Here is a 17,548-nt window from a genome sequence, read left to right as displayed (position 1 = left end):
ACAATTTTCTTAACAATTTACATTATCTTCACTGGCACTGGGATGAAGATAGGAATTTTGGCAATAATGGTTAATATTAATAATTGTGTAACATTCTAGAAGGCACTAAAAGAAAACAATTTTCTTAACAATTTACATTATTTTGAAAAGAATTATTAAATATAATGAAAAGAATAGGTGAAAGTAAACAAACAGATCTGTTAACCTTCTTAACAGTTATTTACCCAATTTAAATTAAACCATTTAAATCACGTGAATAAAAAAAAATTTTGGATCCATTTTTTTTTTTTTATGAGCGCTCAATCATATATGATATATGGACATATGTACATTCAAACATATAACACAAAACACAAGTGTGCACACATAATATAATACATACAACACATAACATAATAGTAAAGGCCTTATAACTTTTTACAGGTGAAATCTCCATTGCAATGTTTAAAAACTCAATAGTCAAAAAAGAAAACAAATAGAACTGATCAGCAAAACATTAACCTAGGTCTGTATGAGCTCAAAAAACAAAATAGAACTTCATGATATGGGAAAGGGCAATAATAAAACAGATATTGAAAAAAGCATCCTGGTTCTGTCGCAGATGTAAGGATAGCCAAATTGGAGTTTTGGATATCAGCTATTATTGATTTGAGCCAAATCATCTTCTTTTTGGTCTGTAGAATTCGCTTTAGTTAATCTCTCTGGAATCCAAATTGGCTGCTGTTCTCCCTGTGGAAACACACAAACAGACCCCCGACTCCAGACAATCACTGGGTCAGGATTTTAGTTAATCTCTCCGGAATCCAAATCGGATGCTGTTCTTCCTGTGGAAACATATAAACAGGCCCCCGACTCCAGACAATCACTGGGTCAGGACCTTGGTTAATCTCTCTGGAATCCAAATCGGCTGCTGTTCTTCCTGTGGAAACACACAAACAGACCCCCGACTCCAGACAATTACTGGGTCAGGACCTTTCCATTGTCCTGTTAGAATATCTTTCCAAAGTACCTTGGGCTTATGTACATTTTTTGGACACATATGCCTTTCTGCAGCACTAAGTCCTGATGAATCCAAATTTAAAAAGTTTAGAGTAAAAAGGGTTATTTTAAGTTTATCTTTGGGGAATATATACCCCTTCCCAATTCCGTCTTTTTGCTTTAATAAGTACATTTTAATAGTTTGATGAGCTCTTTCAACTATGCCTTGTCCCTGTGGATTGTATGGGATTCCTGTTATATGAGTAATGCCAAATGATGAACAAAATTGTTTAAAAGAAGTAGACGTATAACCAGGGGCATTATCTGTTTTTAACTGTTTTGGAATGCCCACAGTAGCAAAATTTTGTAAGCAATGAGCTATAACATCTTTAGTTTTTTCTCCGGCATGAAGGGAGCCCATCAAAAATCCAGAAGAAGTATCAACTGTAACATGCAAATATTTTAATTTTCCAAATTCTGGCAAGTGTGTGACGTCCATCAAAAAAATAGATTTTCTTTCAAAGGTTTGTTGTGCTTGTCACATCCAATTTAAACCTTTTGATAACTGTTTTGTGGTGACCAGCCATCATAGTCTGCCCAGGACTTTGCTAGTTTTAGCATTGATAGTCCTGTGTTCTAGAAAACCCCCTCAGTCACAGGCTAACTGGGAGAGTTGATGATCTTTGCTGTTTTCTTGAGTGTGTTGTTGTTTGTTTGTTTGTTTGTTTTTTATACCTACTGAGCAAATTTAGAAACCCATTCTGTTAGGAAATGAAAAACATACAGAGTCTTTATCTATGAAAAGAACCCTGGACAGAGTCAGAACCCAATTTTCATTATTAGCTCATTTGCCTGCTATTTGCAAGTAACTAATTCTGTTGCTTTCAGTTTCCCCATAAAAGATAAACACAAAGGAGTGGGATAGCTGGGTCATATGGTGGTTCCATTCCTAGTTTTTCAAGAAGTCACCATATGGCTTTCCAGAGCGGTTGTACTAATCCAAACATGCAGGAAAGTTAAACACATTTTACAAAGTGAGAGAAGCTAATCTGAAAAGCCTATATACTCTGTGATCCACCTAAATGACATTCCAGAAAAGGAAGAACTATGGAGACAGTAAAAAAGATCAGTGGCTGCTAGGGATTATGGTATAAGAGGTGAGTAGGCAAAGCACAGGATTTTTCGGGGAGTGAAAATATTCTATATAATATGGTAATGGTGATAAACATCATACATTTGTCTAAACCCATAGAGGGTACACCAAGAGTGCATCCTACTGTAAACTATGGACTTTGGGTGATAATGATTTGTCATTGTAGATCTGTCAGTTATAGCAAATGTGTTATACTGATAAGGATGTTGATAAGGGGGGAGATTGCATGTGTCAGCATGGGGGTATATGGGAAATCTCTGTACTATCCTCTCAGTTTTGATATGAATTGAAAACTGCTCTAAAAAATTACAATAAAATCTTAAAATGCAGAAAAGGTAGGATGATGTTTATCAGAAAACTCACTGAGTTAAGCTTTGAATAATTCTGTTTGCCTAGGGAAAGTTTTAGATTCGCTGATAATTCTATTTTATTTAATTTTATTTGCTGATAATTTTATTTTTAGACTAACAGAAAATATCTTGATTGATTTAATTAATGAGCTTCTTTCTTCAAATAAAGCCTCTGAATACTACTATTTGGATGAAATGCCAAATAGAAATTACTTTTACCTTATTAAGTGATGAAGACTAGTTAGATAATCATATCAGATTTTTTATTTAAGTACAGTTATTCACCGGCAGAAAAAAGATTTGCCCTAGAAATGTTTATTATTTAAAGATTGTATGAAAACAGTTTTGCTAATATTTGCTAATATTGATATATAATTTCAGACTTCATAATTAACACCATGTTTTTGGTTTATCATATTAATGATAATTATACTAATGAAGCTAAAATAAGTATGTTTCTACATTTTAGTTTGCATTGGGTGAATGATCTTCCTAGAGCACTTGAACAGGTAAGAAACCTTCCGTTGATTCTACTATTCTGTTATTTACTACTAGAAACTTATAGATGTTTTCATCATGATGTGACAATTGGAGAATGGAATCAAATCAACTACAATCTTCTGTGGGCTGGGTATGTTTCTGGTGGGCTGGTGTTCTTTGGCATGTAAATGTGTACATTGAAAAAAATATAAAGACAAATTTTGAATATATTTATTTATGTTGTATCTTCTCCATGCCTTATATGTAGAAAGTGTTATGGAAATGCTTGTCAACTAACATTTATCAGTGAAAAGAAGAGGAGTAAGTTAAAAAAAAAATTGATTCAAAGGAGAGAAAGAGATCACTGTTGCTTGGAGTTGACTAGGAAAGTTCTTAGAAAGGAATTACTTGAGTACTAGAGGTTAGGTGAGATTTGGATTGAGAGGGCATTTCAGGAAGACAGAATCAGCATAGGTGGGGAGGCATAAGAACCTCAGCAGCGTGAAGGAACAATGAAGAAAGCTGTTGGAGGATTACTTTGTGCTGGGAGATGAGGTATATTGGGACCACATAAAAGAGGAACTTGGTTGCCAGATCAGGAATCTGAAGTTTACTCTTTATGCAATTTAGAGCCACTGGAGAACTTTAAGGAGAAAAGTGACATGTTTGAAAAGCTTGGTGGGCAGGATAATAAATCCTATAGCTGGGCACATACTCTTTGCTAGTTATGCTGTTCTGTTTTATGTGGGAATTAAATAACCCTGCACAATAATATCATTTCTTAGAAACCCAATTCATGGAGAAATTTGATTAAACTGCAGGGAGATTGTTTCAGTGATCCAGACTTGAGGAAACTAAACCTAAGTGACAATGATAAGAGTTAAAAGAAGGGAGAAGTTTCTAGCATTCTGCAAATAGTCTAATGACTTGTTAGCTCTGAAGATCAAAGTGAGGAAAGAGTAAAAGTTCATCTTAATGTTTTGTTTTTGTTTGGTACCAGGGACTGAACCCAGCGCACTTAACCACCGAGCCACATCCCCATCCCTTTTTATGTTTTATTTTGAGACAGGGTCTTGCTCAGTTTCTTAGGCACTGGCTAAGTTGCTAAGGCTATCTTCAAACTTGTGGTCTTCCTGCCTGAGCCTCCCAAGCTGCTTGGATCATCTTAAAGTTTTGGATGAGGATATTAGGAGGAGTAATTAGCAAAAGTAGGGTGATGGTAATGATTATATAAAGGAAATAGAAAATGGGAATTAACCAAAATACGACAATTAGAAAAGGAATTTGGTTTGAGAATAGGTATTTTGCTTGTATGGAGTGGGAGCCGTGGCAGTGATAAGTTTGCTAAGACAAATATCTATGACGATGGCAGTTCAAGATGAGTTTAGAGTTCTGGGAAGATGTCCAGGCTGAAGATAGAAATTGGAAAGTCATCCTTGTGAAATCATAGTTGATGATAAGACCTACAAGGTAGAGAGGGGCTGCAAAGAGCTGAGGAATAAATCGTGTATGTGTATGTAAAATTTAAGAGACAAAGAGAAAGAAGTAATACTGAAGAGGTATAAGGGAAGAAGAAAAAGATTTTTGTTTGTTTACTACTTGTAATTACTTTATGATATATTAAATATAAACTTAAGATAATGCTTAGAAGAGCTTAGTGTGATTAAAATTCCTCCTTGTCAGGCTGGGGACGTGGCTCAGCAGTAGCGCACTTGCCTAGCATGTGTGAGGGAGGCACTGGGTTTGACTCTCAGCACCACATATAAACAAATTTTTTTGAAAAAGTAAGGTCTATCTACAATTAAAAAAATATTTTAAAAAAAGTCCTCCTTGTCTTTGTTGTTGAAAACAGTCAAATCTAGTTACAAGTTATAATCTTAAGAGAATCACTGGGTAAACATTTATGTGTAGAGTTCAGTCTGGCCAGTATTTTGCTCAAGTTAACAATTAAAAATTGCTTTTGCTTGGGGCTGGGGATGTGGCTCAGGTGGTAGCGCGCTCATGTGGCATGCGTGGGGCACTGGGTTCGATCCTCAGCACCACATAAAAATAAAATAAAGATATTGTGTCCACCAAAAACTAAATAATAAATTGCTTTTGCTTTAAAGATAGAAAATAATTATGTTTTAAAGAAAACCAATGTGTTAGTGGGTTAATGCTGTGAATTGTGATTTCTCTATTCATTACCTTTTTCTGCATAATAAACCATCCCAATTTAGTAGCTTAACACGATTATTTATTTAGCTCATGATTTTGTGGGTTGGTAATTTGGGCTGGATATAGTTAGGAAATTCTTTTGGACCTGGTATGGCTCATTCATGTGTCTGTGACCATCTGCCATTGGAAACTATATGGTTTAAGATGGCCTCAGCTGAAACAACTGGCTGATCTCCACTTCATATGTCTCTTATCCTCTACCCAGCTACCTCAGGCTTGTTTGCAATGTGGGACCTGGGCAGGGCTCCAAGAGAAAAGGTGAGGCATGCAAGGCCATTTTAGAACTAGATTTGAAACTAATATACTGTCACTTCTACTACATTCAGCTAAATTGAAGGGAAAAGGAAGTAGACTCCATATGTATTATCACAGAATGTCATTTCAGAGGGCACAGACACAGGAAGGACTGTGATTTTTGCAATCTACCACACTTAATTTTTTTTCTTTCAGTGTTTTTCTGACTATAAAAGTGTGTCTATTATAAAATTTGAAGACATGCACATATTTTTACAGAGATTAATATTTTTAATAAAATACCCCCAAAAGACAAATCAATTCTAATCCATAAAAGTAATACTGGAGGCATCAAAATAGATTTTACTATTACTAGTGAGTGTATTATCTCTCTTTATAACTTCATCATACAGCAGTAACTTTCTGAAATTTCTGATCACGTTAGATGCTATATATCTTATTGTTAATTTGGGAAAATACTGATTTAGACATCATGTATTTATTCTTTTAACATTTCTACATGTACAATTTTAAATAGTTTTGTTATCTTATATTTATTACAGATTCATTATGTTTTAAAACCAAATGGAGTTTTCGTCGGTGCAATGTTTGGAGGTGACACGCTCTATGAGCTTCGGTGTTCATTGCAGTTAGCCGAAACAGAAAGGGAAGGAGGATTTTCTCCACACATTTCTCCTTTTACTGCTGTCAATGACCTAGGACATCTGCTCGGGAGAGCTGGCTTTAATACCCTGACTGTGGTAACTATCAAGAGAATCAAGTAATCCATTAATTGCTTAGTTCAAGGAAAGCTTTTATTGACAATTCTTATTGTGCATAAATACAAAATTGATTGATACAAGGCAGGAATGTAAAATTTTCAGTATTTGTTACCAGAATAAGTAACTCCAAAAAATGTACCCTAGTTAATTGAGGAGACTGTTTTCTAAACATACTGCTCCATTTTTCAATTACAGCATTTTTAATTTACAAAATCTTTAAATCCATAGTTAAATATAATATGGGAGTTAGAGCATTACAGATAATAGAATAAAAGGTATCTACAGGGCATCACCATCTCTTAATTAAAACAGTGCCATATGAGGCAGCAATGAGAAACTGCAGAAACCAGGACTAGACTTATATATTGAATTAGAGAAGGTAGGATGTTCTACTCCATTAGGACTGAAGAGTTTTATTTTTAAATTTTTTTTTAGAGAGAATTTATTTTTTTAATATTTATTTTTTAGTTTTCAGTGGACACAACATCTTTATTTTTATGTGGTGCTGAGGATCGAACCCAGAGCCCCACACATGCCAGGCGAGGGCACTACTGCTTGAGCCACATCCCCAGCCCAACTGAAGGGTTTTAGAAAGAGGACCCAAAGGCAGGCAGTGCAGAAGAAACAAGGAGTGAGCATGGTACAGTGATGGGACATAGCATTGGTGTCGATTGGGTGTAATTTGAATCCTTACTCTTCCCTTTTACCAGTGAGGGAATGTAGGTAATTTTCTTCATTTCTTTGAGCATTCATTTATTTAATCTCTTTTCTTTCTTTCTTTCTTTTTTGATGATTTATAGTTGAACATAATAATGGGATTTATTATTACATATTTGCAAGCACGCAATATAACAATATAATTTGTCCAGTATCACTCCTTGGGCATTCATTTCTTTAAAAATGAAAATGTATTTCTCTAATAGCTAAAGATGATAAACTTTTTTATATATATTTGTTGACCATTCATATTTTTTTTTCTGTGAAGTGCCTGTTCAATTCCCCTTAGGTGGCTGTTAATATTAAATAAGATAAAGGGTGTAAAATGACTGGACCATGACAAATGCTCAATAAATATTAACTTCTTCCTTCTTCTTTCCCCATTTTTGTACTTTTTAGCACTTTCCAGGAATAGGCTTCCAAGAGGGAGTCGTTTAGAAAAACAGTGATTGGCCCCTTATATCTTCCTCCAATAGCACAGTCTTTCTAAAGAACTCATTACTCTTTTCATAAATGAGTTGAATAGCTTTACTGTGATTTTTCAAATCGTTCAGTCTTAGAAAATCTCTAAACCTGATTAGAAAAAATTGGAATTTCTTGAAAAAAGTTTCTCATTGCATAATTAGAGCTGATAGGCTTAAAATTAAAATAGCTATCTGAGATGATTTAGTGTAAATGTATTTCCTAAAATTAACCAACCAAAAAAATAGATTGTAATATCCTTCCTTGTATTGACAGAAAGCAAGCAGTATAAACTAGCAGGTCTCTGATATTACAAAGAGGCTTCCAGGAAAGGAAAGAAATAATAGTCTGGAAGGCTAGGCTAGGAACTAAAGATAAGCTTCAAGACTTCCCAGCTCTGTCTAGTGTTGATTTTTTATAAACTTTTAAATGGCCTGAGTCAGTAGAAATTTTGCTGAGATATTGAACAGCTGGAAATCAGAAAAAAATGCTTTGTGTGAGTTTGTAAACAAAGCCAACATTATTGACACAGGCAAGTGTACATTGAGGGTTCATTGTACTTTTGCATATATTTTTAATCACATATTTTATATATATGTATGTTATATTAAACTATACAGATAAAGTAAAAGTCTATCATTTTTCTTTAATCCCCCAAATCTTGGCTTTCTTCTGAAGGCAGCTTTCTCTTTAGTGTGGGAACGCCTCTACAAACTTTAATATTATTGAAGACCTTAAAGGATTTTTATTTATTTGACTACATATTAGAAATTAAAATTAAGCTTGTTTTGGTATTTATTAATACATATTAGAAATTAAAATTGTTTGTTTTAGTATTTATTAATTCATTTAGAACTAACAATAATATACCAATTACTTGTTAATACAAAAAACTATTTTTTATGGAAAAGGACTATATTTTCTAAAAAGAAAATTGAGAATTAAAGAATTAAGAAATTAAGAATGTTGAGCTGGGGTTGTGGCTCAGTTCAGTGGCAGAGCACTTGCCTACCATGTGTGAGGCACCGGGTTTGTTCCTCAGCACCATATATAAATGAATAAAAAATAAAGGTACATCAATAACTAGAAAATTTTTTTAAAAAAAAAGAATGTCATTACTTCACAGTTTTACAAATTTCTGTAATGTTTACCTTAATAAAAGAGAGCTAGATTCTCATGTCTGCTTCTGCATTTACATTTTTGCTACACTACATGCCATATAGCTTCTGAAAGAATCTACACCTCCATAGAATAAGAAATAAAAAAGGCAAATAATATCTTAATATTATTATTAAATTTTTTTTGACTTTATAGGCTCCCAAAAGGGTTCTGGAGATCCCAGGATTCACCAAGCCACTCTTTGAGAACTACTGCTCCAGAAGTAGCTTACTATTATCGGTTTGGTGTGTAATGTTCCAGATTTTTTTTTTCCATGAACTGCTTTACAGTACTATATATAGCACTTATACATATAAATTTTTCTGAAATGTACTTTTTATTCTTGGTATATTTTAGAGTTTTCTAAATCAATGTAGATATATTTGCCCTCCTATTCAACTTCTACATTTTATTTCCTAGTATGAATGTACCATGGTTTTATTTAATTATTTCCCTCTGAACAATATTTATGTTTTCTACTTTTTAACCAGTAGAAACAATACTACAGTGAGTGTTCTTGTATTCCATTTATTTTATTTATTTATTTAGTCTTCCAATAAACATTGAGTACCTTCTATATACCAGACATTATCTCAGGTTTTGAATATAGCAGTGAAAACAGTAAAGATTCCTGCCTGATGTTTTGGATTTATAGTGGACCTCTCAGTAGACTTTAAAGGGTTAGCAATCCTGGAACATAACATGCAAATTTGTTTTTCATTGTTCAGATTGGGAGGAAAGTACCTGTGGTTTTTGTCCGATCTTGAGAGAGATCTTGACTAAAAATAAATCAGAAACCACTGGTTTAAATCTTTAATCTCTAGTGTATATTTTACTTAAAATATTTAAGAGATTACCTTCACAGTCTGTCCTCTTAAGAATTATCCCCTATATTGCTGTTACAAATCTGTAATTGAAGTGAAAAAACAATCTAGGGTAATGTAAAGCCTCTAAAACATCAGGAGAGAGTGTGGGGATGGGGTGACTGCAGATTAATTTGAATAAGATCTGTTTTTAAAAATATATTTATTTTTTAGGGGTTTTTTTAGGTGAACATAATATCTTTATTTTTATTTGGTGCTGAGGATTGAACCCAGGGCCTCATGCATGGTAGGTGAGCACTCTACCACTGAGCCACAACCCTAGCCCATGAATAAGGCCTTTGAGAAAGCTGTGATGATATTCTTTTGATTGAGATGGAGATAGTATTTTTAGATGGTTTTATTGAAAAGTTGTTTTTAAAGGGTACTGCTTAATAATTAAGTATCAGCCTGGTAGGAATTTTGTTTTTAATCTTAGAACCTCTTACCCCATCTCATGCACCCACCCATAGCCAGAGTCTCTTTTGAAATAGTTTGTTAGTGTAGAAATGTGTATAGATGGAATATTCATAGTCCAACTATCCAAAGGTGGTCTTAATAAAAGCCCTTCACACAACCTGATCCATGCAAATGGTTTTTTTTAATTCGTAAAATATATATATATATAAAGAGAATGAGATAGAACGAGGTCTAAAGTGAAAAGAAAGCTCCACCTAACTACTGATACCTTGACTCTCCCCCCAAAGATTTGTTAACTATATCCTATACTTACCTTTGAAAACAATTTTCCCTATAGATCAGATTTAAACCCACATATGTAGTAATATGCACATTTTTCTTTTTAACATATTCACTCTTTTGTTTTCTTTTTCATAGATATTGGAGACCTTCTCCTGCAGACATATCTACCTCATTGTTTTTAGTTGGTTGGTAGATATTCTTAATTTAGTCAGTCATCTATTAATGACATTTATTTAGAACTAGTTTCCAATAGACACAAACTCCTTCACCTTAGTTCTTAACACAGTAAAATTTTATTACATCACAGCCTTATACTGGTTGGACAGCACATCTTATTTTGGAGCTCTATATATTTCCAGTGTTGGGTAATGAACCTGGGGCGTCACTGCTGAACAGTGATCTACTACTGAGTTACCCTCTAGCCTCCCATCGCCTTTTTGTAGCTATGCCATCTGGCCCTTGTGTCCTTTAAGGTCACCACAGCAAAAGAGACATGACAAGGAAAGGCTCACAAGCCCTTTAGTACCTGGCACCTCTTTTTTTTTTTTTGGCCTGAAAAGAATGTCTGAGGCTGAGAAGTATCAAAGACATCTGGATATTTGGGAAGCATCAGTGGTCTCTGCTACTGTATCAACAATGAACTCTGGTGTCAAACTTCATGAAGAAGGGGGAGACATTATTCAGTAGTTCATTTGAGAAATAAACTGTACATGAACCAGCAATGTGCTCATTTCCCAAATAAGCCAGTATAGTTTGGGCTGAATTATTAGAAGTATAATGAAGGGGCTGGGGTTGTGGCTCAGTGGTAGAGTACTTGTCTGGTATGTGTGAGGCACTGGGTTCGATTCTCAGCACCAAATAAAAATAAATTGTCCACCTACAATTAAAAAAATATTTTAAAAAAAAGTAGTAGTAGTAGAATGAAAACATGTTGGGACATGACTGTATTTGGCTCAATTCTGGTACTGCATTTTAAGAAAGATTGATATTGACCATGTCCTGTGAAATATAGTCAGAACATATAAGGATCTGTAAGTTTTATCTACAAGACTGGCTCCCTTGCCAAAAAGCAAAACTGTTTTGTCCTGGAAGAATTTTCAGAGACTTAAGAGAAAAGGGTCATGGTTTATAGAGTACAGAATTGTGTTATTCCATGTTGTTCCCAAGGAGAGAACTATAACCAGTTGATGGAGTTTTAGGAATAATTCTGTCACAATATAAGAGAATGAGATAGAACGAGGTCTAAAGTGAAAAGTATTTATTCAACATTTTGAGATCTTCTTAAGTCAAGCATAAGCCAGATAATAACTGTAAAGAATATTATAAAGAAAATTTCCTGCTTACCATGAAGACTTTATCTAGGAAATCTCTACAGTCCCTTCTCAACTTTGTATTTTTTTTTTTTAAATGATGAATGTCAAATGGATATTCCTTTTCCTTCTTAAATAGGATACGGATGAAATTCAAGTTAACTATCCTGGGATGTTTGAATTGATGGAAGACTTACAAGGTAATGCATTTTAAACAATTTTTAGACTCCTTTTGAGAGAGATCTTTTGAGAGTCCACTCTGGCAGGCGTTGGGGTAAGCACTAGGGATCCATTGATGAGGAGAAAGCATACTATCTTCATGTAGCTTATGATTTCAAATGGAGAAGGCAGACACTTGACAGTTGTCACAAAGATAAGTGTTAAATTATAATTGCAGTCAGTTCTGTGAAGTAGGGGTATTTAGGGCTCTGGCTGCTTCTAGAAAGATGGCAGGACTTTTCTAGTGATGATAGAACATATCAGTGACTTTCTCCAGCAGAAGTTGGCATCTCAGGTTCAGGTACAAGGAAGCAGGTAGTTGGATAGATTTAGGATCAGGGTTTTATCAAGGATTGATCCTGATCAGAGAGACTCAAAGGAGTCTTGTTTGAGGAAGACTCAATTGGGCTGGGTTTTAAAAAAATAAAGGTGGAAAGGGCAGGAAAGTAAGTCCCAGGTAAGGAAAACAGCATATGCAAAGGCCTTTTGTAAGAAAGAATATGACAAAAACTGAGAGGGTGTTTTGGCTATACCACAGGGAAAAAGGAGGACATATGATGAAACAGTTTATAAATAGGGGTCACAGAACTTAGGACCTTGTTAAGGTTGTTTGTCCTTAAAATGCCCTTTGAGGTGTTTTAATAGGGGGAACACAACATAAGATTTATAGGCTGAAAGCAAGAATTGGCAGGTAAACTAATAGTGAGACTTACTGCTGTAAAGCTTTCCAAGAGGTGATGATGATTTATACTAGAGTGGTAGCAATGGAAATTGGGAAAAGAAAATGCATCCCAGAGATATTTAGGAGGGAAATTTGACAGTTCCTCCTATGAATTTGATGTGTGGATGGATGAAGGACAAAAGTGTTTCAAACATACTTGCTAAGTTTTTAGCTCATAACCAGATGGTTGGTGCCCTTCACAGACAAACAGTAGAAGATGAATATGGGTGAGCAGAGACAGTTCTGACAGTTCTTATATTCATGTTTTATGTTCATATTTGAATATATCAGGTGTGAAGTGCTTTTGGAATATCAGAGATGTCATGTAGGTAGTTGGGTTTATAAGTAGAAGGCCACTGGCATGGTTAAAGTTGTGAGTCATTTGTGAAGCAATTTCCTGGGATAAGAGCATGGAATGAATAGGGAAAGTTCCTTGGTACTGACCCCTAGGAGCCTTATATAACAGCCAGGTAGAAGGATGAGCCTACAGAATGACTGAGAAGGAATAGCCAACAGAAATGCCAGAAAAGTTTTAGAATTCCTTGAACCAAGGGAAAGGGTTGCAAAACAATAGGAGCACTCAACAGCATCAAAAGCAAAATGCAGACTGAAAGAAAAAATCACTAGCTTTAAGAACTAGAAGGTTATTGGTGACTTTGGTGAGAGTTCCTTTTTGGAGTTAGGGTAGTAGAGTAGTAGTGGTATTGGGAGTAGGTTCAGATATAAGTGGAAGGCAAGGAGCAAGAGAAAGCAGATACCTTCTGCTCAAGAGATCTGACTGAAGAAGTGAGGTATGAAAAGGTTACAACTTTTGGAAAAAGAGAAATAGGGGATGAGATGAAGGGTTGTTTTGTTTTGTTTTATTTTGTCCTGAGACTCGAATTTATTTAACTGCTGAGTGTAAGAACCCAGGTTCTTCCATAGGAGAGATGACTCCAGAAGAGAGAAGATGGTAATGGTGATATCAGGTTCAGAGAAGGCAGAATGAGATAAAAAGGATGGAGATGACATTGGATAAGGGGAGGGACAGTTTTATAGAAGGAAGGGAAGTGGGATAGTCCTAATGGATGTAGATGTTTATGTTTGATAATAGGAAGTTCTAATCTCATGGGTTTATCTTTTTCAAACAAAGTGATACCATATGTTGAGAATGAAAGGATCAAAAGTTAGAGAATTGTGTGGAAAAGATTCAAAACAGTCATTGGAAAGAAAGGGGAGGTAAATCAACCAGGACAAGTTACAGAGTTTGAAGGGTGCATTTGAATTTGGTCAGATACATCTATAGTAGTTGGCAACTGAGAATTAGACACAGATAAGCAGATATAAGCAGGGTTAGTTTGGGTTGGGGTTTTGCTTGGTGAGGCAAAGACAAAAGCAAAAGATACAGCAGTAATGTAACTGAAATGATTAGCCAAAGAATCTAGACTGGAGAAAAAAGGAAATGGGGGTAGGGGCAAATGAGCTAACAAATTGGGAGAAAGAAGCCATGCAGTGGAAATTCCAAAAGCAGTTAGAGAATGGTTGTGGTTGAAGTACCTGAAAATCCTGGAGGAATAGAAAGATATGGTCAGAAAATGGGATGTTTGTTTTGGGAAGTAAAATAATGATAGTAAGTGATAACTCTCAGGCTGGGACTTACCCCAGATACAAAGACAGAGGTAGGGTAATAGAAAATTTTACCAAAGATGAGTAAATTAAAAAATCTTAGAGGCCATGGAATTTGATGATTATTAACATTGAAGTCATCCAGGATGGTGGCAGGACTGGAGTTTAGAGAAAAACTGAGCCAAGTGTTTAACCCTTTGATGAAGCTGTTATGTTTGACAGTGAGCAGGAGTGGGAGGTGGTTATGGCCAAATGGTATGGAACTCAGCAGGGTGTTTCAGAGGGTGGAGGAAGTAGCAGCATGAAAGAGGCTCTGGGGAGCAGCAAGGGCACAAACCCTACCTCCCAACTCCTAAAGAGGTGAGGTATGCAAGCCACTTGAGAAGGCTGCTGGAGAAGTGATTTTCTCAAAAGTGACCCTCAGCTGACCTCCTTTGTGAGACTTTGTGAAATGCTTTCTTTTCCACTAAGGGCATAGAAATAGGAGAAGCTAGAGGAATTAAATGTGTATTCAGTGAAACCAGAATTATACTTACATGGGGTAGCCTTTATATGGTCCTAAAAAATTATAAAATAATTTAAAATAGGATGATAAAAATACCTACCTAGTTTTTATTTATAGATTTACAGTTTTGTTTTGCAAGCATTTCTGTGCTTGCTTCCTTCAGTTGTCCTCTTGATAACTACTTTACTCCTGTATTACAAGTGAGAAAAGAGAACACTTGACTGTTAGTGGCAGAGTTGGGACCAAACTCTTGCTTCCAGTTCTTGCTTTGGTGCTGACTTAACTGATCCTGTTGGCTTGTAGTTGTCTATTGGTAATAAGGTCCGTTTCACACATTGTCTGGCTTGAGTATCGTGCTCTGTCAACTTTGCAAGCAGAAATTGAGTAGCTGAAAACATCATTTTAGTCACCTTTTATATATAGTGCAGAATTGGAATCCTATAGGTACATGCTCAAAATGTTAGAAGATCAGTAAAAAAAAAATCACAAAACCCTCTTCCTGATTATCGCCCCCAAGTACTAAAACTCACCCTGACATAATCAGGGAGCCCACTTTATCCAAAGCCTTAGAGATGGTAGTGAGCTGATTATTTCTCATTTAGGCTCCAATGATAAAACTGTTCTTCAAATAATGGTATTTATTTTTGTTCTGTTCTATAATAAATGCTGTACTCATGATTCATTTCAAGAAAGAAACGAGACCAGAAATTAGATCTATCAGTTGGAAAAGGTTACTGCCCACTGATTTTAAAATATAGTTCTTTGTGCTTAGTACAATTTTCAGATATCCTGTTTTTACAGGTGCATAGTTTGAGGCACAGAAATCTTTTGTCTGTGCTCACATTAAATGTTACACTTTGAATCCAAAGTCCTTACTGCATACTTGATATGTGTATTTTTTTAAAAAAAATGAAGTTGGCATATGTGTTCAGTAAAATTCACTAGTCTTATAGGTAGAGCTGCTTGCATTTTTAACCACTTTCCAATTTATAGAACATTTTTAGCTCCCCAGAAGTTTGCCTCAGGTCCCTTCCCAAGTGGTAAAACTTTCCTCTAACCTTTTTAAATGAGTCTGATATTTTGAGAACTATTCCTAATATTTACCTTCAAGAGACTTTGTCAGTTCTTCTCTTTTACTGTAGAACTTTTACAAAAATCATGTACTTGAGTCTTTTTAAAAATTTTTTGGTGGTACTAGGGATTGAACCTAAGACCTCATATGTACTAGATAAGTGCTCTACCACTAAGCTACCTTCTCCAGCCCTTTATTTTTTTTTATTTTGAGACTGTGTCTAGCTGAGTTGCCCAAACTGACCCAGAACTCGAGATCCTCTAGCTTCAGCCTCCTGAGTAGCTGGGATTACAGGTGTGTACCATGACATCTGGCACACTTTGGTCTTTTATATCTATGATCCATAAGAGGATTAAGAGGAATTATCTAAATATAACTTAAAAAAGTGATATGTAACAAATTGGATATAAACATTAACTGATGCATATTATATTCATTAACTTAAATTTATTGAGTGTGTACCATGTGCCAACCACTGAGCCAGTGGTGAAAATACATAGCTCCTGACTTTCAAGTAGCTGATATTCTAGAAGAGAGAGACAGACAGACCCATCCACAGAAATAGACAAGCCTTCAACTGTAAAATGAGAGAAACATAAGGAAAAAGCCCTACATATGTCTAGGGAAACTTTTGCAAAAAAGGCAGCACCTAAATTATAATGAATACACCAGAAGTGGTCTGCTTTTGTTGGGGGGCATGTATTCTACATCTAGGATATAACTAGCTCTAGCTCCTATAAAATTATGGAGTCATAAGAAGATATGCAGATTCTTCACTCTCCCAATGAAAACACTATACAGTAACTCAGTATTGCTTGGGTATGTAGAATGGGGAGATGGTAGGAAACAATAGAGCATCAGAGATTTCTGTGAATTTTCAGTTGAGCCTTGTAGTATCTTGGAAGAATGTTGCCTAAAGATGAATAGTCAGATTAGTGTGTTAGAAAGCTCACCATCCAGCATCATTAATGAAGAAGGTAAGACTATATATAAGGGAACTAAGGCACAAAGAGAAGTTACTGTTCAAGATAATGTAGTTAGTAAGTAGTCAGGAATTATACAGGCAAGCAGCCTAAGTCACGTAACCTTAAATCTCAACCACTCTGCCATGTAAAATCTCAGAAGCAGATAGGATGGGGAAAATGTTTATGGCAGATAGGAGCAGCCTAGGAGACTTCAGATATGCTCCTTTGCTGACTAGAATGTTACCTTCAAATTGGTTTTTGTGTCTTATATTGGTGTTATACTTTTTTCTCAATGGTTGCGCTTATGTCTCATTTAAGCTACCATTATTGTTAATTCACAGAAAAAAAAAAGTCCAGAATGTTGACTAATTTTACAAAACATGTTACCTATCAACTGATGAGTGCATGAGAAATTTTCGAGGCTTTCACAGTGGTTTTAAGGTAAGTTCACTTATTGTTTTTAGGCAATACCAAGTATTGTTCCTGATAAACTATCATAAGGTTTTTTTAATTTTAGTAAGCAGTTGAACTTAATCTTAAAAACACTGTGAGAGTTTTAAACAGTTATTTGCTGGCTTGATTCTTCTGTTATCCCAAAGCCCAGAATACTTCTGAAGTAAGAAATATTTTTCCTAGGTAGTCTTCAGTAAAGCTTCATCATAATGTATTATATGTCATTCCATTTTAAAGATGTCAAAATTGAGCCTAAGAGAGGTTAGATCACTTTGTCCCAGGTTATAAAGCATTATGATCCCAAAATACAGATTCTTTCCACCACTCTACACTGCTTCCACAAAGAAAGTAAGGCAGTATGTTTCTCTTGTGAAGAAGAATGAACTACTATAGCAGCAGTTATCACCAATGCATATGACAGTGCTCTTTGTATTTCTCCATGGCTGATCTGGGCCAGACCTGCAGAGACAGCATATGTCTAGTAAAGTTAACTAGTATATCCAAGTATTGGTTGTTTCAAAGGCATTTTAGAATGTCTGGTGCATCACATGTTTACATTAAAAAATAGTTAATCTGGCTTCCCCTCTTCTTGTCTGTATCTACTC

The 17,548-nt window shown here is 35.3% G+C and overlaps 1 protein-coding gene across 2 annotated transcripts in view; it reads left to right on the top strand.

The window, feature by feature from the left end:
- The window catches only part of Ndufaf5 (NADH:ubiquinone oxidoreductase complex assembly factor 5), a 36,777-nt gene that overhangs the window by 12,498 nt on the left and 6,731 nt on the right, over window positions 1–17,548 (top strand). The window contains exons 6-8 of one of the 2 annotated variants that reach the window (XM_026397650.2): window positions 2,951–2,990; window positions 5,976–6,173; window positions 11,543–11,603. In XM_026397650.2, the coding sequence (XP_026253435.2) occupies window positions 2,951–2,990; window positions 5,976–6,173; window positions 11,543–11,603 (299 nt within the window). Of the gene's footprint in view, window positions 1–2,950; window positions 2,991–5,386; window positions 5,437–5,975; window positions 6,174–11,542; window positions 11,604–17,548 lie in introns of those variants that run through there. The other variant, XM_077799529.1, reaches the window with a different exon arrangement.

This window comes from Urocitellus parryii, chromosome 6, assembly GCF_045843805.1.
Source record: "Urocitellus parryii isolate mUroPar1 chromosome 6, mUroPar1.hap1, whole genome shotgun sequence".
NCBI classification, from domain to species: domain Eukaryota; kingdom Metazoa; phylum Chordata; class Mammalia; order Rodentia; family Sciuridae; genus Urocitellus; species Urocitellus parryii.
This window is presented reverse-complemented; position numbering and strand designations above follow the sequence as displayed.